General features: G+C 34.7%; 1 protein-coding gene across 7 annotated transcripts in view; it reads right to left on the reverse strand.

The window, feature by feature from the left end:
• Positions 1-22,330, reverse strand: part of SLC4A7 (solute carrier family 4 member 7) — a 105,385-nt gene that overhangs the window by 60,070 nt on the left and 22,985 nt on the right. For all 7 annotated transcript variants that reach the window (XM_045088993.1, XM_045088991.1, XM_045088992.1 and 4 more), the window contains exons 2-3: positions 5,806-5,887; positions 1,817-1,963 (exon numbers count right to left, since the gene is read on the reverse strand). In XM_045088993.1, coding sequence (XP_044944928.1) covers positions 1,817-1,963; positions 5,806-5,887 — 229 coding nt within the window. The remainder of the gene's footprint in view (positions 1-1,816; positions 1,964-5,805; positions 5,888-22,330) is intronic.

Raw genomic sequence — 22,330 nt, forward strand, 5'->3', positions numbered from 1 at the left:
CTTTTCTAAGAATAGTTATTCCATCAAAAAGTCACAAATATTTCCTCCACTAAATTCTTCAAACCACTATATTTAGACTTCACATGTATACTTTAGCTTGAAACATCAAACCACCTATACCTATCCTAGTGACCACACTTACAGTTTTACAGATAGCATTCTATAAAAACATGATGTACCCTTTTATTCACATCAATTAGAGAAGCATAATGATCTATTCAAAATAGCAGAAGATATCCTAAACTGGATGGATACATCATACAGAACAGCAAAATAGTTCTACATAGTTCTAATTACCTAATATCATCAAAGTCTACCAGTGATCCTTTCTGAAATTAGTATTGGTTTCTCCATTGCTACCTACAGGACCTTTGTTTAACTATGTGACCACTTAGTACTTTGTACTAGGCCATCATATACTAGGCCATGTACTACCTCTTAACAGAGGCTTTTAAGAGATTCCCATCACATTTAACCTCTCTAAGCTGAAGTATCTCCATCTACAAAATGAAAACAATACCCATCTTTTAAAAATGCAGAGAAAAGCCATGTGGTATGTACACAATGGAATTGTTCAGCCATAAAAAAGAATGAAATCTTGCCATTGGCAATGACATGGATGGAGCTACAGTATAATGTCAAGCAAAGTTAAGTCAGAGAAAAATAAATACCATATGATTTCATTCATATATGGAATTTAATAAACAAAACAAATAAGGAAAGAGAAAAAAAAAGAGAGAAAGACAAACCAAGAAACAAACTCTTAACTATAGAGAACAAACTGATAGTTACCAAAAGGGAGGTGGGTAGGTGATAGGTGATATAGGAAATGGGGATTAAGGAATGTTTTTGGTATGATGAGCACCAGGTGTTGTATGGAACTGCTGAATCACTATATCATACACCTAAAATGAAAATAACACTGTATGTTAAGTAACTGGAATTAAAATTAGAATTAAAAAAATAAATAAAATTAAAAGCGCAGAGAGAATTAAATCAAAGAGCATGTCAAGGGCTTGGTGGAATGCTTAGCACAGAATTGGCACTTCATAAATCACTATTTTCTTATGTTCATGTTGTAGCTATATGACCCATAATTCTTTACCTCTTTGTTACAAAAACATTCCTTTAGCAAGCACACAAATGCCTCCAAGGACAGCTCATGTAACTTTGCTAGAATGCACATACTAGAACCCACAGTGTAGAGATGGCCATGCAGGCCCATTATGTCCTAAAAAAATGATGATGCTTTATATGTCCACTATCTACAATATCCTAGAAGTCCTCCTCAAGCTGTACAGCATTTGCACATTTCAGGGCCACTTAAATCAGTACTTACCAAAAATTTTTTTCAGGTAACATTCTCTTTTCTCTACCATATGCCTTTTTTCTTTCTGATTTCCTCTATTGGCCCTTCTGTATTTCTCTTCTTTCAAACAAACCTCTGTCCTTTCACAGGCAATACTATCAAATGAGAGCACTGTTTTTTTGCAGAGATAACCAAATAGTTCAATTTAGTGGATAAGTTTTTCTAGCCAAAAAATTAATCTTATCCAGGAGCCTGAAGATTCCAGATATTTGTTCATTGCACATATAAATAATGAAATATATAATAGAGAAAAATATTATTACTTCAATGAGTATATTCCTTGGAGAAAAAAATATTACTTCAATTAGTATATATCCTTCAAGGTTTAATAATGTGTCTAAATTACAGCAGACATAAAATTTAAGAAAGAAAATATTCTACTTTTTAAACAAAATTTGTCAGGAAAGAATTTTAAGGTGTTAACAAGGAACTACTGTTTTCTCTTACCATAAGAAGGAGACTCCCGTCCATCTTCTTTATCGGATTCTTTATCTTTTCTTCTTCGGTGGTGATGTTTGTGTCCACGATGCCTATGACGCCGACGACTCTCTTTACTAAATGGGACGTGAACACCAATATAGACAGCTCGATGACCTAGCCAAAGGTTCAGAAACATTACTAATTTTCCAAAAAGGAAAGAATACACATAAAAGTATACCAAATTTTACTTTGATAAAAAGAATTATATTTAAGCTCATGTAACTAACAATGCTATTTCCTGTTCTTTTCCTTTGCAGAACACTAAAAGAACGCTGTCACGGGTTAATACCACTGACTGATAAAACAGGTTACTTGTGTAAGCATTATTTTGGCAAGGTTAAAAAGGCACTTTGGGAAAGAAGAGGTTGGCCTATCTGAAATCATACCATGTAGACATAAATTTATTCCACCAACATTTTGATGTCAAACCTAGTTAACAGACATCCTTAAGGGATATGCTTTAATGATAATAAAATACCTTATAATCAATATTCATAGACAGATATTTACAAATATTTATTAATTACAGTTTTGAAAATCTCAAATCAGCAAGGTCCAAATTACTGAAAGCTACATTAAATGTAAATGATCCAAATACTCCAACTAAAGGGCATAAATTACCAGATCGGTGGGGGGAAACAATATAATAAGGTTATCACATGCTTCTGGAATATTAAAAAGCTACTGTGGAATTTGCACAATTCCCAATTTGTATTGTGACCAACAAAATGGTTATAAAAGGTAGTCTCTGCTTTTGTCCACTAAATAAAACTTAACTAGAAAGGAAATAGAAAGCTAGCAGCACTATGCCAAATACTGAGGCATGAACTTGACTTCTTAAATAGTTTAAGTAACGTTCCTTTCTAAGTTACATGGAGTGGTGGGCTACAAGTCTAACTAATTTGCAACTCTACAAATGCCTTCTGACACGGGTCTGCTTTTTGACCATACGTACTTTATTTAAAAAGTAACATGCTGAAATACACATAGTTAATGACATTCTTTTCCTAACAAGTTCCATAAGATGGTCAGAAAATAAATACTTCAAGAAACTGAATTTCTTGAAGTATTTATTTTCTGACCATCAGGATCCTCAACTTTAGATGCGATTTGAAAGTACAGTCAATCCTTATTATTTGTGAATTCTTTATTTTCAAATTTGCCAACTTCTTAAAATTCATTTGTAACCCTAAAATCAATACCCATGGCAATTCTGCATTCATTTACCAATATCCATTTACAAAAAATTTGAGTTTTCTGAAACACACATACCCAGCTAAGTTTGAAAAAGGTGACTCTTGATTTCTTGCTTCAGATGCCAACACAGTAATATCAATAAATTAAGTCATTACATTTAAACTAAAACAGAACTAGATATACAATGGACTATAGATATAAAACAACTAAAATTATTTGCTTTACCATCTTCCAATGCCTAGTACGTTGCCTAGTACACAGTACACACTAGATAAAAATAAAATTATAGAAATTAAATACCGATTATTTTTTAAGCCCAAAATTAAAAATCAATTGTATAGCATGGGGGGAGGGGAGATGATGGAAATGTTCTAGAATTAGAGTGGTCATGGTTGCACAACATAGCGAATATACCTTAAAAAAAATTAACTATGCACTTTAAAATGGTGAAATTTATGTTAAATAAATTATATCTCAATAAGAAAACTAAAAAAATTATAACAAAACTCAATGATATTACTATTTAATTTTAGTGAGACTATTTTCTTCTGAATACTACAGAAAAGTGGAAATTAAAGAGTCAGATTCTCATCACTGAGCACTGGGAATTACAAGGTTGTACTCCAATTTGTACTAATGGCTCTGGCACATAGCCCTAATGCACCAAAATAAAAATAAATTATAGGAGTTTCCAATTTAGAAAGAATAAACAGGAATATGAAAATCTAAGCCTTGTTTATTTAGCTTTTATTATCAACCTTAGTGTTCTGTGCTATGATTCTTTCTTTCCTTTCCTTTCTTTCCTTTTTCTTTAACCTTTACTCTGTCAAAGGGCTATTCAGTCAAACGCAGATAAACGTAATCTCTCCCTCAAACCCCACACTGAAATTTAGATATGTATCAAGTACGCAAAGCTAAAGGCTCTGGGGTAACAAAGGGAAGCAAAAAAAAACCACATCCAAATGCTAGTCTTCATGTTCTAGATTGCACACATTTGAGAGGTAACATTATATGGTAATAAGCTTCCAGATAACTGAGATTCCTTTCAGAAGCCCTAGGAAGCCTAGATTTCTAAAGATAATTTTAAAAGACAGGGCTTTCTTCCACCTCACAAAGTAAATACGGAGAACACTTTTTTGTCTCTCTCCATCCTATCCTTATAGGATACCAGCTTTCACAGAAGGCTTTAACTTAAAAACATAGTTCCCCAAAAGACCTCAAAAGTCTATCAGAACATTTGCCAGGAACACCACTCTAACCAAGGGTTCAAAGTTAACAATACTAATAAGTCACATTGACATCACATGTCCCCACATATGATACGCTCACTTCTGTGGTAAGCTTCCCAAATATCCATAATCTCAGTCTGTTCATATGATAACATAAACAAACCCAAACTTAGAGACATTCTACAAAGTATCTAACCACTACCCTTCAAACACGTCAAGGTCAAAAAAAACAAGGAAAGACTAAAAAACTGTCATAGAGGAGACTAAGGAGATGAGACAACTAAATGTACTATTGGATCTTGAACTGTGTGAGGTGATCCTGGAACAGGACACCAACATCAGTTGAAAACTGGAGAAATCTGAATAAAATTTAGTCTAGTTAATAAAACTGTACCAATGCTAATTTCTTCATTTTCATTAACAATGATGGTTAAGTAAAATGTTAAAATTTTAAAAAGCTGCGTAAAGGGAAACAGAACACTATACTATCTTTGCAACTCTTTTGTAAAACAAAATTATTTCAGTCAGAAGGAAAAAAAAAAGAGAGAAGAAACCATTTGCCAGGACTTCTTCCTGGAAGACAGAATGACATATAATTCATTTGTTCCACAATTCTATGCTGAGGTATCATAGCACTGGAAAAGGCTAGTGCAACTGACCTATAAAATGAACACTGAAATAACTATGGCTATGGCATTCTGGATTGATAAAAACACATATTACCTAGCCTCTAGAAATGAAAAAAAAAAAATAAAAGAATCAACTGACTTTTTAACTTTGGTATTTTAATTTCCAAGGTAAATAATGGCAACCACCAGGAAGATTGAAAAGCATCGATTCTAAGGGTACCTAGGTGGCTCAGTCAGTTAAGCATCCAACTCTTGGTTTCGGCTCAGGTCATGATCTCGGCATCATGAGATTGAGCCCTACATTAAGCTCCACACTAAGCGTGCAGCCTGCTTGAGATTCTCCCTCTCCCTCTAACCCATATACCCCTCCCTGCTCACACGCTCACACGCTCTCTCTCTCTCTCTCTCTCTCTCTCAAAAGAAAAAAAAAGCACAGAGATTCTGAAATCTTTGTTATATCAATACTTTCAACAAGAAAAATCAAGGAATATTCTAACTGCAGCTATGCGTATGGTTATATGGGTATCTGCTGTATTATACCTTGAACTATATTTAGAAAAGTATTAAACGTTCTTTTAAATGTATGCTCTACCTCATAACAACAAAACGTTTCCACAAATAGGTTAAAAAAATGTTTTTTAAAGATTTTATTTATTTATTTGACAGAGAGAGATCACAAGCAGGCAGAGAGGCAGGCAGAGGGAGGAGGAAGCAGGCTCCCCGCTGAGCAGAGAGCCCGAGATGGGGCTTGATCCCAGGACCCTGAGACCATGACCTGAGACGAAGGCAGTGGCCTAACCCACTAAGCCACCCAGGTGCCCCCAAATAGGTAAAATTTAAAGCACACGAACAAACTTTCATTAGTAATTTATCCTGCTAAGCGTAAGTTAAACAAACTTACTTTCTAGTTCTTCTTTTTCAAACTTTGTGTTCACAGTTGAACTGGTTTTGCCAAGATCCACAACAGCTTCTTCATCAGGACCCTAAAAAGAAATTATTCTCATTTACTTATGATGTCAAATATACACTATATACCTACTAATAGGGGCATTATTTGAAAAAGCAATAAAATAAGTAACAGATTGCCTTCCCCTCAAAGAAGGTAACTATAAGCTAACTAATTATAGCTAACTGCATTCTTTTTCAACATAAGCTTATAGTTGTTTTTTGTTTTTTTAAATCCACAAAAGATTATTCCAAATTTCATGGTAAGAACTGAGGTAGCAATTTTTTGTTGGTCTTCTATGAAAGTTACTAAGTGACTGTACATATATTCACTACAACAGAAAGACAATCCAGATCAACAATTAGAGAAAAATGGGGGGGAGGGGCGGTGAGGGAAACCCTTGGATATCAATATGGAATGCTTTTTTGGGTTGTTCTTTGCTCTTAGGTCCCCTAATTAAAAAGGAAACACTTAACTCAGCTATACCAGATTGTATTATGGTTCCACATTAAAAAGCACATCTATAGGAGCACCTGGGTGGCTCAGTGGGTTAAGCCTCTGCCTTCGGCTCAGGTCATGATCCCAGGATCCTGGAATTGAGCCAGGCTCTCTGCTCAGCCAGAAGCCTGGTTACCCCTCCCCCTCTGCCTGACTCTGCCTACTTGTGATCTCTCCATCAAACAAATAAATAAAATCTTTAAAAAAATGCATCTATAGACTAAACATGTAGTACACTTCCACTCATAAATTAACCAAGAGCCCATCCAAGTTACAAGAACTTATTTCTCTACAAAGGAAAAGCCACAACTAAATTTAACCTTTAAGGAGGTTCTAACTTCGAGTTTTCCAAGTCTACCTTCATAATTTTGTTTCCTTTTCCAGCTCAAAAAAAAGAAACATATTTTTGTAAAATACTGTAGACTATTTTTTTAAATGAATAAAATTTTAGTTTTATCTTCCCTTCCCAACTTCGAACTTAACTTTGAAAGGAACATTAGTATGCTCAAGATTTTGCAGCACAGATATGAACAGATGAGGAAATTCCCTTCCCTCAAAAAGTCTTCATTTTGAGCTGTGGCCCATACTGAACCCTTGCCCAGCATGGGTCAGCTGTAGCTGACCAAGGAAACCTCGCCAACTTTTACCATTGTTAGGAGGCCTTGCACTTTGTCCAATATGACTACCGCAACATGTCTCAACAGGTGCACCCTGACTGGGTAGGCAAAGAAGTTTTCTAGTTCCTCAGGAAAGTCTATTCCATTTTAAGACTAGAGAACAGTGTACAATACTCAGTCAACAGTGAACAAGGACTCAGCTATGTTCAACAAAGCCAGGGACTGGGGAGACATATTGGAGAAGACATTCAAGAATTTGGAAAGATATACAAAGGTTCTGAGGAAGAGCTGGCAATATTAAACAAAACTACGTAAAACTTTAAGAGTGACCTAGATCAGCTCACACAGTCTATGCTATATGTGGAGTATGCTGAAGAACCCAGAATATGAAACCTCCTTCAGCAAACCAATCACACCAGGGAGGTGCTATCCTATAATGCTTTCGTCAAAGAATCAAACTGAAAGATGAATGCTAGGAAAGGATGGCTCAGGAAGAGGCTAAAGATCCAGATATAACCTGGAAGGCACTGGGGGGCATGATGAAGAAAGAGGTGGATAAGCTAAAACCACTGTTCAAAGCAGGCAAAAGGATGGGCAACAGGAAATGGACAATGTTCTGGCTCAGATAAAATCAAAGTACTACAAACCTTCCAAAGGAGGAGAGGAAAGAGCTCTCAAAAAAGAAAGTAAATAATCTAATTCATTCTCTTTGAAGGTCCTTATACTATAACCGGAAATTCTTTAGGCAACAGAAGACAACTGGAGATAAGAGAATCAAATAATAAAATTATAATTTTATTATACATAAATATGTTTACATAAATAAATGTATTTATATAGGATATATAAATACATATAAATATAATTATAGTAGTAACATTAATTGCAACATTAATATCCCACTGAATATTATTTTTCTAGAATACAGGCACTTTTTTATTGATCAAATTATAGCACTTTTCAAATTTTTCAAGACATATTTTCAGCCATTCCCATTTTATGGCTGATCTCATTGTCCAGGATCTAACACTTAGAACAATAAACCGGAAAGAACACAGTTAGCTTCTAACCAATTTCAAGGGCCAAGCATAAACTGGAAGACCATTTAAGAAAGGATCAAACAGGAGGTTGGTTAAAATGATCGATTAACATCTCCTCCAATTTTGATCTATACTAGCATATGTTTGGTACAGCTTTTTTCAATGCATATTATTCGTATACAATTGTGCCGTCCTATCCAGATTCTGTGTCTAAATTCTCCAATCTTTAAATCAGGAGCTGAATCAAATTTTTTTTTAAAGATTTTATTTATTTTATTTGACAGACAGAGATCACAAGTAGGCAGAGAGGCAGGCAGAGAGAGAGAGGAAGAAGCAGGCTCGCCGCTGAGCAGAGAGCCCGATGTGGGGCTCGATCCCAGAACCCTGGGATCATGACCTGAGCTGAAGGCAGAGGCTTTAACCCATTGAGTCACCCAGGTGCCCCCAAGAGCTGAATCAATTTAACTTTTTATACAAATACCCTGCTATCCAAACTCTATTTACATCCCAAAATTCAGAACCAGAAACAATACATTAAGGCAATGCAGATCTCTTGATATCCAAATCCACCTTCTGAAGATAAGACAATTCAAATATATAATCAAATAGAATTGAGTATCAAGAGGTTATTGTACAGAACTTTGAAGGATTGCTGTTCAATTTAATACAGAAAAAGCAGAAGTCAAATGACTTACTAAGGCTCTATGTCTACAGGAGCGGGTAACAGACTGTATTTTCACATAATGGACTGAGAAAGACAAGTGACAACAGTATGTATGGTTCATCGAACTGCCTCACAACAATCAAACACCAATAAGTAATGAGGAAAGACTAAAATAGGAATCACAAAAATACACACTTAGAAACACACAAAAAAACAAAGTATAATTAGTAAGCATTTCATACTCTAAAACCTTCAGCTCTCCTCCAGTGATTTCATGTACAGGTTGAATATAAGCAGTCTCCTAAAAGGTGATTATTCCCAAGAGGTAGCATACTGTGTATTCTAAAAGGGATTAAGTGCTCCCATTCTAAACTTTCATTATCAGGAACGCTGGCTAAGATAGGAAAGAAAACAACAGATTTTTCTCTTACCCCTAACCAAAAAATACCTTTTATTTCTACAGATATACTTACATGTTTATATGGACTAACAACACTATTAACTAATACTCAAAAACAACCTAAGCTGGACATCTAAACATCTACCATACCAAAAAATGCCCCCAATATGTGCAAAAAGTGGCATGCTGAAAAAAGTCTATCTACCAGCCCCTCCTCTCATGGCCCACCCAGCTGGCTCCCATTTAATCGTGCCTGTGAGGCTTTAAGTAAGTAAGTCACTTAACTTAAAGCCAACTAAGAATATTATTTTATTGTGACTGACTGGGTTTTCAAGAAGAATGCTCTCACGTGTAACTGGCAGAACAAACTAAAGTTCAAATTTTAAGAGTATAAGAAATTTATAATACTAGCACTGTAAACAAGGGGAGGAGCATCTGCATTCCCCCTTTCTCTTAAAACTTTTTGTAGCTTTTCAACAACTGTGAAACACGAATCAAAAAGGCAATCTGCTATAAATGCAAACATTAAATTAAGTAGGCCACACAAATAGTCATCTTGACATATTACAAGTAATTCAACAAAGTCTGCAGGATGCATATGACTTTATATACTGGAAATCCCTTAGAACAAAGCCATTAATGTTTCAAGGGGACAATTCGTTTCTGAAACAAATATACTGCATTTTAAATCCTATCATTTTAGGATAATGCCTCAAGCCGTATTTCTAAATATAGAGTATGTTTATATACTATATAAAGTACACTTGTATTCTTTAAAGTATATACAAAAATGTATTACACAGTAATAAATATTTGGAAGGCTAACCTTCAAACGGTCTCATATTGATGATTAGGAAAGCAATAACACAGAGACAATCATATACTGTTTAATTTTTTTGTTACAACAAATATTTAATTTTAGTAATTTAAAAAGAGAATAAGTTCAAATTTCAATCTGTTAATATGTCAGTTATTTTTATATTTGCATCTAGGAAAAAACTTTTTTTTTTTTAAGATTTTATTTATTTATTTGACAGAGTAGGCAGAGAAGCAGGCATAGAGACAGGAGGAAGCAGGCTCCCTGCCCGAGCAGAGAGTCTGATGTGGGATTCGATCCCAGGACCCTGGGATCATGACCTAAGCCAAAGGCAGAGGCTTTAACCCACTGAGCTACCCAGGCACCCCAAAACTTCATTTTTTAACTCCAAGAATGTAATGAAAAACTAAATATAGTAACAGCAAAGAGCAACCCCCGACATCAAAATGTTTTCATTCTTAACATCAGATAAGTGATGCCTATAAAGCCTTCCTAAAATGAAATAATCCCAAGGCACTGAGAAAACTGAAATACATGGAAGAATAAAAAAGCTACCCAAGGGGCACCTGGGTGGCTCAGTGGGTTAAAGCCTCTGCCTTCAGCTCGGGTCATGATCACAGGGTCCTGGGATCGAGCCCCACATCAGGCTCTGCCCAGCGGGGATCCTGCTTCCTCCTCTCTCTCTCTGCCTGCCTCTCTGCCTACTTGTGACCTCTCTCCCTCTGTCAAATAAATAAATAAAATCTTTAAAAAAAAAAAAAAAAAGCTATCCAAAGTATGTCAATGTAAGATTGACTCACGCTAATCTTTAGAAAATTATTTGCATTGGTTTCAAATTTCTATTCCATTTCTGTTTGTAAAATAAGGTTACTAATCAGATTATAAGTGCTCCGTAACAAAGAAGACAATAAAGAACTAGAAATATAAGATCATAATGAAAGTTTAAATTCTCTATGTATGAAAGGACACATGTACAAGATTATTTATTGCAGCTTATAATGGGAAAAGATTGGACACAGTCCAAGAGTCCCTATTTAATAGAGGAATGGCTATGCCAGTGGAATACCAAGGTACTGGGAGGTATTTTTCATGCCAGTACATATAGTGTCTAAGACCTATTATAAAATGAAATATACACAAGGTAGAGAACCATATATAAGGTCTGCTACTTTCTGTGTTAGGAAGTACCCAGAACAGGAACATTTTAATTTGCATAATGAAACACTGGAAGACATACAAGAAAACAGGAAAACCAGTTACCTCTGGCAGTAGATGTAGACTTTTGAATTTATTAGTTTATATTCTCTGATTTATTTTTAGCCATGTGAATACAGAAGAAGACTTAAGAATGCAATCTTCTGAAAGTCACTTACCTATCTTGGTCCTCATCTACAGAGCATAATACCCACCTGAAAGCATTGTGGAAGGATATATTACATAAAATGCCACAAAACAATACAGAACCCATAGAAAATGCTCCCACTTTTTACTAAACTAAATGAGGAAACTATTCCATGTTTAAGGGGGAAAAAAAAAGCTTTCTAACTAGATTAGAGAGGCCTTACAAGTACAGAAACAAATACCTATAAGTTTCCTAATTAAAAATGAAGTGAAGATTTAAAATATATCCTAAAATAGTATTACGGTTGTATGAAGAATTATTCACAGGAAATACATGCATAAGTATCTAGGAGAAAATGCCAAGATACAGCAAGTAACTTTCATAAGGATATAAAACTATTACTTTAAGAGACTTTTAAATGTATTAAAAATTCAGGCACACCTAAAGAGTTTATTAAAATTCATCTCCCCTTGCTCTATGCTAGATGTGCTCATTCAGTAGGTTAAGGTGGGTAACAAGTATCTCTATTAAATAACCCCCTTATGTGATTCTGGTGCACACCAAAGTTTAAACACCACCTCCCTCCCTGCATTATGATTAGGACTAAAGTACTACACACGCTCTTCAATAAAGACTGCTTCATGCTCTTAATCATTTTAGTAAGCCTGCTTGGGAATACTGTCAACTTCACTTACATTGTTTTAATCCTTCAGAAAATGAAAAGTATATTCCAATTCACAAGAAAATACTGTAAATCATACACTTTCACTGAAATACAAAGAAACCTAAATCAATAAATAGTATTTTAAAAGTTGATTTGTATGTCAGAATATTTCCCCAAAACGTGTAGGGCAACTTATCAGAGTATGTATAAATAACAATGTTGTCCCCCTCCAAAATACAAGTTTCCTCCAACATTTCCAATTCCTAACCATATCCCCATCTACCACCAAAAGTTGAACTTATTTAGGAAACTATAAATTTATGGGCAAAAATCTTAAGAATAGGGCAAATAATCTTTTCTAATCCAATTAAAAGGAGATCAATCATCAATGCCTACCATTTCATAAAATAAAAGTCAAAGAATGATATTCGTAGTTTCTAAAGAACTCACTTGGCATTTCTGATTCATTCCTCTAAAACATGCAGAAAAGACAGAAGAGGTATATGGGAAATTACTACAAATTTAAAACAGCAAATTTCAAACTCAGACAATCATGCAATTCCCACAGGGGGGAAAAAAAAAATTAAAGTCTTGAGAAAAATGCCTTGTGCCCGGTGCAGATAGATTCGGATGTTGGAGAAAAAAGCCTTCAAAAATCTATTTTATGAAACAAGATGGGATCGGGAGGGAGACAAACCATAAGTGATTTGGAGGAGGGACCCCAGCAACCCTCAGTTTGTTGTGTGAAATTTAAGAGGTTATGGACATTGGAGAGGGTATGTGCTACGGTGAGTGCTGTGAAGTGTGTAAACCTGGCGATTCACAGACCTGTACCCCTGGGGATAAAAATACATTATATGATTATTTTTTAAAAATCTATTTTATATACCACTGTTAAAACTAAACACAATGGATTTTAAGAAAAAGTTTCAAAAGAAAAAAGTGAAATAACAAAGAATGTAAGAGTAAGAAAACTAAGAGGTCTGAGGCATAAAAACTGCCACATAATGGACTCCAATAAGAAAGAGGATTGCTAGTGACACACTGTACTGTCACGTACTTCATCACAAGGCACAAGAGTCATGAACAAATGGAAAGCCTCATCAGGGTTCTACTTGAAATTATAAATCACAAATATTTATTATATTATTTCTATGGGGAAATGCATTCTTTCCAAGTTCCAAATCAGTACACACACACAAAAAAAAAAACATACAAATCACTTATTTTATGGTTATCAAGTAGTATATGTTTACTGAAATAAGCATAATAAAATCTATTTCTAAAACAGGCTTTTTAAAAAAAACTATCACAATCTTATTAGTAATTAAAATGTGCAGAAAAGCACAGGCATTCTGCACTAAAGGGAAAACACACATACACACACACACACCCCAATCAGTTTTTCAACGAAATAAGGCCCAGTACGTGTTCTGTCAAGATTCCTTATCTCCGGTCAGCACAAGCTTATCATGACCTGGCTATTTTTAGGGTTCCTTTGCAGTTTTCTAGTAAAAACCAACAGGAGACAGCCAGAAAATCCCTTAGCAATATGGTCGGTTTGCCTCTTCTTCCACTAGATAATAACCTTATTCCCTGTAAATCCAACAGGTCATGAGAAAAGTTTCATTCCCTTAAAGACTAGGAATTATGGAACTCATTCATTCAATAAATATTTACTGAGTACAAACTATGTGCCAAGCATATTCCAGGTACCAGAGATACATAAATGAATGAAAAACTGTAATACTATCAAATGTCCAGCTTAACAGTTAATTTACAGCTAAGTGGCTCTCCATGGTTTAAAAAAAAAAAAAAAAATCTGGAGGTAAGTGAATTATCTTTTCCATTCCTAATCTTAATGAATGAGACCTCACAGACTCATAGGGATCAACAGGCTTTATTTTTTCATTCAATGTTCAGATTTTATACATACATTACACACACACAGCTTAAGCGACACAAGATCACACTGTAAGCTGGTGAAAGAACTGAAATTAAAAGCCAGGTCTCTAAAGAGTCCCAGTTACATGGGTTCTTTACCCACACAACAAGAGACCAAGGTCACTATAATATATGCTGAGAACACATAGTACTTTTTCTTCACAACATCTGTTAAAACTTACAATTATATATTATACTTCTTCAATGTTCTTTACATACTTATATAACTACTTCTTTAATTTCTTTCTACTATCTTCCAATAGAACATAAGTTCCAAGAAGAGGGGAATCATGTTTGTTTTGTTCACTAGTATACCCTAAGCATCACGCAGGATTCTTAGTAAGCTCTCTAATACTAGAATGTTGAGTATGTTTCAAAGGAGCTAAAAATTTACACTGGATTTACTTAAAGACTCCTTATGAACACAATTAAAGCTCAAACATACAAAGGTATTCAGTATTTTGAAATGTAATAAATCAGTTTATAAACAAAAAAGCCCATCACCAACACATGATAAAACTAAAATTCAATTCACAAGCAGGAATTCCCAGCAAAATCAAACTATTTGAAACAGACTTTGTAACTACGTAACACATTGTACTAATTCTTCCCATAAGTCATTTTTCCATCTGAAAAAGCACAATCTGTGATTTGTGTTTTCTTGGCCAAATGACCAAAAACCAAACTTTTAACAGGTCAAAGGCATAATAATAAAAAAAAAAAAAAGAAAAAGAAAAAGAATGTTAAAAGATTATTTAACAATATACCATAAATCTAGTTTTTTATCCTTTTTGGACATTTGAGGTTTACAAAATCTGCTTTAAAACAGCGTAAGATCCCTATCACAAATTAATTTCTTCATTACTTAAGACATATGGCCACAGGCCAAAAGTAGTACCTCCAAAAAATAATGATTGTAACTACAAAGAGTTATCAAATATTTCAGTTTATATTCAAAACATACTTAACCATTAAAGACAAAGTGATTTCTTTCCTAGTATCTTGGCCAAACAGAATTTTTAAAAGCCTCATTCCAGTAATATTAACTGGTCAAAAAAACTAATTTTATAGAATAATAATGATGCTACAAACACTGCTAACTTTATACCAGGATCTCCTCTTTACAGCAAACGACTTCCACAGCCAAGGACACAGAGGATGATACTATTCTAAGCCAGTGCTAATAAGCCTGACATTTCTTCAAGCTTCACTAGTAAACTGAAAAAGTCAGATCTGTTTGTAAATAAAACACAAGATCACAACCAGGTACATACAGGAAACTTCTTCTCCAGACGAAATCTCTCCATAGCAAAATATAAATGGCTTGTCTTTGACAATGTAACGCAGTTAAGTCCCTTGAAGATTCCAGGGACAGTAAGTATATATCTGATTTAGGTCACTGTGCTTTGCACAGATGAACTCTCCTAAGTTGCTTTTATGGTACAGCCAATCACAGTCTTCTAAGTTACCTAATCTTCCAAGCTAATGACTACAACTTATATAGAGAGAGTGACAGCAAAAGAGACTAGGAGCATAATACACACAGTAGTAATAGAAAATACCAAAAGAGAAACATAGCAACCAGTTTTCAACTGAAACTTACTGTAACAGTAGTTCAAAAGAGAACATACTCTAAGGATATATGGGGATGGTTACATGAGTGAGTGAGTGAGGGTTAGTCAGATCTTAGAGAATAAACTGCCAACAACATAGTTCGTTAAATCTAGCCCTTTCACTTAATTTCAGGAGGACCCAAAGATGTCTGCATCTGAAGAAAGTTCTGCCTTTAATTGTTACTCTAATATGTATACCAACTTGTATAATTGTTACTCTAATATTTATACCAACTACATTAATAGTATATAATATAATAACTATATTAATAACAAGAGTAATTCAACAAAGTTATTTAATCACATTATGGTTTACAATTATTTTAATCTTTTAGCTAAAAGAGGAAAAAGAAAATGAGAAGCACTCCTCCAACTTTCAGACTCAAGATCTCTTTACACTCTAAAAATTACAGAAGACCTCAAACGGCCTTTGTTTATACAAGTTTAACATCTATATTTACTATATTGGAAGTAAAACTGAGAAAACTTTAAAAGATTTAAATTCAATTTAAAATAAAGTCATTACACATTAACATAAATAGTATTTTAATGAAAAATAATCCTTTTCAAAAATAAAAGCTTTAATGAAAAAATGGGCTTTTACATTTCTGTACATCTCTAACACCTGACCTTAATAGAAGACAATTAGATTCTCATATCTAATTCTCTAATCAAGGATATGATTTGGTTGAATTATATAAAAATTCCAGATCCATGAAATACTCTGTTGTCAAGGGAGAAGTGTTTTAATATTCTTTTCAGTTAACTGTGGATATTCCTCACTGATACTGCACCAAATTTAAAAAGTAGTCATTTTTAAAATTTTTATTTTAAAATTTATTTTTTAAATAATTTATTTTAAAATTATTATAATAATTTAATAATTTATAATTTATTTTAAAATATTTATTTTTGAATAAGCTCTATGCCCAAGGTAGAGATCAGGACCCTGAAATCAAGAGTCACATGCTCTACCAACTGAGCCAGCCAGGCACCCCAAGAAGTAGTCATTTCTTAAACGTTAGTTTGCAAGGTAGAATCTAAAACCATTTCAGGGGCGCCTGGGTGGCTCAGTGGGTTGGGCCGCTGCCTTCGGCTCAAGGTCATGATCTCAGGGTACTGGGATCGAGTCCCTGCATCGGGCTCTCTGCTCAGCGAGGAGCCTGCTTCCTCCTCTCTCTCTGCCTGCCTCTCTGCCTACTTGTGATCTCTCTCTGTCAGATAGATAAGTAAAATCTTAAAAAAAAAAAAAAAAAAAAGGATTTTAAAACCATTTCAAATGAATGCTTTTGTGCATGTATACTGAAATCCATTAATCTACCATGCACTTTGAATGGTTCTCTCACCCAGTTCTAAAATACATGTTCACTGGGTACTAGAACTCTTCCAAACCTCACATTTCATTATATGATATTAAAAATATATTTTGTTAATATCATCAATAACCTCATCAGAGAAGTTCAGCTGGTAGATAAAACTTTTCCAAATTTCTTGTTTTATCATGAAAGCTAGATTTATTATCATTGGTAACAAATGCTACCAGTTCTTTTTGTTTGAAGTGATAGGTTCACATCCTTTTTTAGGAAATACCTGCCAAATGTCAAGTCTGAATAACCATAGTTTAGTGTGCAGTTACTTTCAAGTACAAAAGCAGCCAGCTTCAGCTCATAAGTCAAGCAATCACACCAGTGTATTTACCCCAATTACTGTTACTTCAGTATGTAACAGAAGTGTTTTCATGCATGCTTCCTATTTTGTCATTCAGAATATTAAAGTAATGTGCACTCCAAGACTCAGATTTACCAAGATGATTTTTCCTTCTTCATCAAGGGATGTTCCTAAGTGAAAATCTGTTTCATTTTTTAAACTGAGAATGCCTACCAGGGCTGTTTGGTGCCTCTGCCTTGTTTTGAGCTAAGGGACCAGAAGTTTTACTCATCATTGCCTCTGTACCCTCAGTACAAATTCCACAACAGTGGAAAAGGCAAATAATGTCTTGAACTATTAAAAATAGTTTTGGCATTAGAGATCCCCTGATCTCAGGGGCTGGCCGAGGTCCATGGACAGCACTTTGAGAACTACTGTAAAGGGCTGTATCTTGAAAATATAAAGTTTTGGGTGTGGGGTGGCTGGCTCAGTCAGTGGAGCATATGAACCTGGATCTTGGGATTGAGAGTTTAAGCCCCACACTAGGCACCAAGCTTACTTTAACTAACTAACTAACTAACTAACTAACTACATACATACATACATACATACATAGTTGTAGGTGGATTATATTCTTTTTAGTTTCTCTATGATATTGTTTGTTCAACAAACATTTTAAAGAATGAAGACTAAAAATTATCATTCTATTATTCTGGGTATCTTAAAAAAAATAAATAAAAATACTTATTGAGCACCTATTATGTGCCAAAACTAGGCTAAACATGATGATACACACTGAATTATTACATAGTACATTTAACCTTCAGACATTTAATTTAATCCTCTCAACACTAACTAAAGCTCAGAGAAGTTAAATTACTTCTCCGAAGTCACAGATCTAGTAAGCAGTAGGTTTAAGATGCAAACCTAGTCTTTCTCAGTCCACGCTTTTTCCTCTATTCCAACGGTCTATAAAGAAAAATAGATGTAAGATATAAGACAGAGATAAGAAATACTGATGTAAGAAACAAATATAAGAAATAGAAATAATAAAAAAAAATTCAACTATAGATGATTAAAACAAAATTCTAACTGAACATGAATTAATAAAATAAAATGTGTACCAAATCCATATAGATTGTACTCTTAATTTAGGGTACCTGGGTGGTTCAGTTGGTTCAGTGTCTGCCTTTGGCCCAGGTCATGGTTTCAGTGTCCTGGGCTCCATCCTGGGCTCCATCCTGGGCTCCCTGCTCAATGGGAAGTCTGTTTCTTCTTCTCCCTCTGCCACTCCAGCACTTGTATGCACTTACACTCTCACTCAAATAAAATCTTAAAAAAAAAATTTTTTTAATGCCTGGGTGGCTCAGTCATTGGGCGTCTACCTTCGGCTCAGGTCATGATCCCAGGGTTCTGGGATAGAGCCCCACGTTGGGCTCCCTGTTCTGTGGGAAGCCTGATTCTCCCTCTCCCACTCCCCTGCTTGTGTTCCTCCTTTCACTGTGTCTCTCTCTGTCAAACAAATAAATAAAAAAAAATTTTTTAAATAATTGTAATCTAAATTAAGTTAATTCTCTTTTTAATTAAACTATTTTCTTTGGATAGTATATTTTCTCCCTGGAGCCATCAAAGCCTTAAAACAATGCAAATAAATGATATTTTTTATAGGAATATCTATTTCCCAAAAACGAAGTCTTACTACCAGCTAATCCTGCAAAATCCAGATAACATATAACAGATAAATAACAAAGTAAGAAATGTAAAACCAAAATAATAAATCAAACAGAAAAACAATGTTTTAATTTTCCACAACTTTATAGGATACTGTAGATAGCAGTCAAAAGACATAACATAGCCTTCAAACTAAAGCTTGTATTTTATTAAATTTCTCTAAGATAGAAACCCCAATGACATCAACAGTTCCCCTAAAGCATATAACTAATCATATTTTTAAAATATTCAACCTTTCTATGATTTATAGTTGGCAAACAAACATAAATTTTTAGAAAGCAACTAGAAAAGATATGTTAGTCAACATTTTTTTTTTAAGATTTTATTTATTTATTTGAGAGAGAGACAGTTGGAGAGAGCATGAGCGAGGAGAAGGTCAGAGAGAGAAGGTGGAGCTGGGAGCCCAGCTGTTCGTGGAGCTGGGAGCCCGATGCAAGACTCGATCCCGGGACTCCAGGATCATGACCTGAGCCGAAGGCAGTCGTCCAACCAACTGAGCCACCCAGGCACCCCGTTAGTCAACAAATTTAAAAATTCTCAATACATCACAACCAGAATGAAAAGTGTCTGCAAACAATCAAGTTCAATAGCAATTCCCACAATAACCTCTTGAAATTTACCTCCTGTAGAAACTCTTGGCCCTCCCCACTATATTTAAGAGCTTAACATCCTAGTCAGCCATAGGTTTCAAGCACTAGATTATAAAAACCCTGAGCACAGGGATTTAGGTAAAAGGAAGGAGGGAAAGCCAGGTGGTTGGCGGGGGGAGGGGGGGTAGTATCGGACACATGTATAGGAGAGAGAGGAAAGGAAGGTTAAGAGTCCCCAGGAAAGGGAAAAGAAGGAATTAGGTACATACAAATTTTTAATTTCCTAAATTGCAAAACAAAACTGACTCTACATCAAAATACAAAAGATCAATTTCTGCAGCATATTACCTGTTGTGACAGTATCCTGGGCACTACTAAAACCAATATTCAAACTAAACTTTAAAATATCAAGTTTACAGATTAAATAGAAAGGTAAAATAAGTTTAATTCTACAACTCTCTTGATAAAATAAAAAGATATTAACTCAACATATAAGGTACAGAATTTAAATCTATTTCTTTAAAGATTTTTCAGCAATCCTTATTTTAAGGCGATCTATTGAGGTATGATCAACATGTATGTAATACATACAACTCTATGAGTCTGGGGATACACACCCATAAAACCATCTCCACCATCAAGGCCACAGACATATCTGTCACCTCCCAAACTTTCCTCCCACCCCTCCCCTTATTACTGAGTGTGTGTGTGTGGTAAGAATACCGGACCATTATCTGCCAAAATAATTTTAAGTATATAATACAGCTTTAAAAAAAAAAAAAAAAGATTTTATTTATTTGACGGAGAACACAAGCAGGCAGAGAGGCAGGCAGAGATGGGGTGGGAAGCAGGCTCCCTGCTAAGCAGAGAGCCCGATGCGAAGCTCGATCCCAGGACCCTGGGACTATGACCTGGGCCTAAGTCAGAGGCTTTAACCCACTGAGCCACCCAGGCTCCCCTATAATACAGTTTTCTTAGCTGTAGGCACTATGCTGTCTAACACATTTCCAGAACTTAATTACCTTATGTAACTGAAACTTTGTACCCTTTAACCATCACCCCCCTCACTTCCTCCTACCTGCAGCCCCAGGCAACCATCCATTCCACTGTCTGCTTCTGTGAGTCTGATATAAGTGAGAGCATACTGTATTTGTTATTCTGTATCCGGCTTATTTCATTTAGGCATACCTTTACATGAATCAAAACAGTCTCGTTTATTCCCTTATTCTCTCTGCCCCATTTTCAACCTTTTCCCCATTTCTGTAATGCAAATAGAAGTATATATATTCTTACCAAAAAAGATAGCCATGTTACAACTCACTGTTATATACATAACTTGCTTTGTTCCAATTAAAAAATATACCCTAGGGCGCCTGGGTGGCTCAGTGGGTTAAGCCACTGCCTTCCGCTCAGGTCATGATCCCAGGGTCCTGGGATCAAGTCCCGCATCGGGCTCTCTGCTCACTAAGGAGCCTGCCTCCCCTCTCTCTCTCTGCCTGCTTGTGATCTCTCTCTCTCTGTCAAATAAATAAATAAAATCTTAAAAAAAAGAATCTCTAAAAAATAGAATGAATATATATATATATATATATATATATATATATATCTCCTAAAGATTGTTGAAGGCAACTTCATCTGGAAAAAATTAAGTAAACCTATACATGATAGAAGATATCAAGACTTACACAAGGCTCCCTACTCCTCTCATATCATGTCCACTCACCAGACAGAACTACTTTCTGCTTTTGCCTTATAACTGTTCTTGGTAGCTAGAGTTGTCATCATAACTTTAAATAATGTATCATTTTAGGCAAATATCTGCTTATTTTACAAAAAGAAAAATAAGGATTTTCCACAACCCTGACACACACACACACACATACCTTTTCACTTACATAAATTAGATTTCTATTTTTATATAAAGACTGATAATAACTACCTTCTGTTCCATATTTATAGTGAAGCCTTCTAAGTAAGCTGTGTCCTATGGTTTGTCTTGAATTTTAAAATTCATGTTAAAAATACATTTGGAGTACTAGGATTGCTTAAACACTACTATCTAGTTCAGAATCAAGATTTATGACTGGACCATTAGAAAATGTCACTAAACCCCGTACTGCTCAAGAAACTCTCTCAAATATTACACTCAAGTTATCTCTTTCAATGTAACTTAAATATAATTAGAATATGAAGAACCTGCCCCAAAATGATAAATTACTGACTAGATAACAAAAGCAAACATATTAAAATGCAAAATACTAAAGATTTCAGTCTTTGCACAAGTCATAAGTTTCCACTATCTCTAAGACAATCTATTCCCAATAAAATCATGGAAAAAGGGGGGTAGGTGACACTTCGCCTAAAAAAACAATCCAATATACTATAAAATTATGATATGTATGGTACCAACACAGAAACAATAATTATATATTTTATAAGGCAAAATTGAGTCAAGAAACTAAAACTAAGATTTCTTTGCTTTTCCAGTTTGATAAAATGAAGTTGTCTACTTCATTGTCAAACCACAGGTAAAAATAAATTCTAGATGGATTACTTAGAAGGGTAATATCTTGGAGTGGGGATATATTCTTAGTCAAGATGAGAAATCAAGATGAGAAATCTCATCTTAGTCAAGATGAGAAAGAAAAAGACTGATAAAGATGTATTTTCCTCCATTAAAAACAAACATTTCTCTAAAGCAAAGAACATCGTAAGAGACAAGGTAGAACGTAAGGAAATATATGCAGAATGACAGACATGTCATTATATATCTCTAATACAAGAAATTTCTTGATTTAAAAAGGAAGTAAAAGGCATAAAAAAATAAACAAAAAATATGAACCAAGTAATTTCCTTAAGAGAAAATATAAAGGACCAATAATTGTATAAGACAGACATTCTCACTACAGGTTC

The sequence above is a fragment of the Mustela putorius genome, unplaced genomic scaffold, assembly GCF_011764305.1.
Source record: "Mustela putorius furo isolate JIRA1106 unplaced genomic scaffold, ASM1176430v1.1 tig00003834_pilon_pilon_pilon, whole genome shotgun sequence".
Taxonomy (NCBI): Eukaryota; Metazoa; Chordata; class Mammalia; order Carnivora; family Mustelidae; genus Mustela; species Mustela putorius.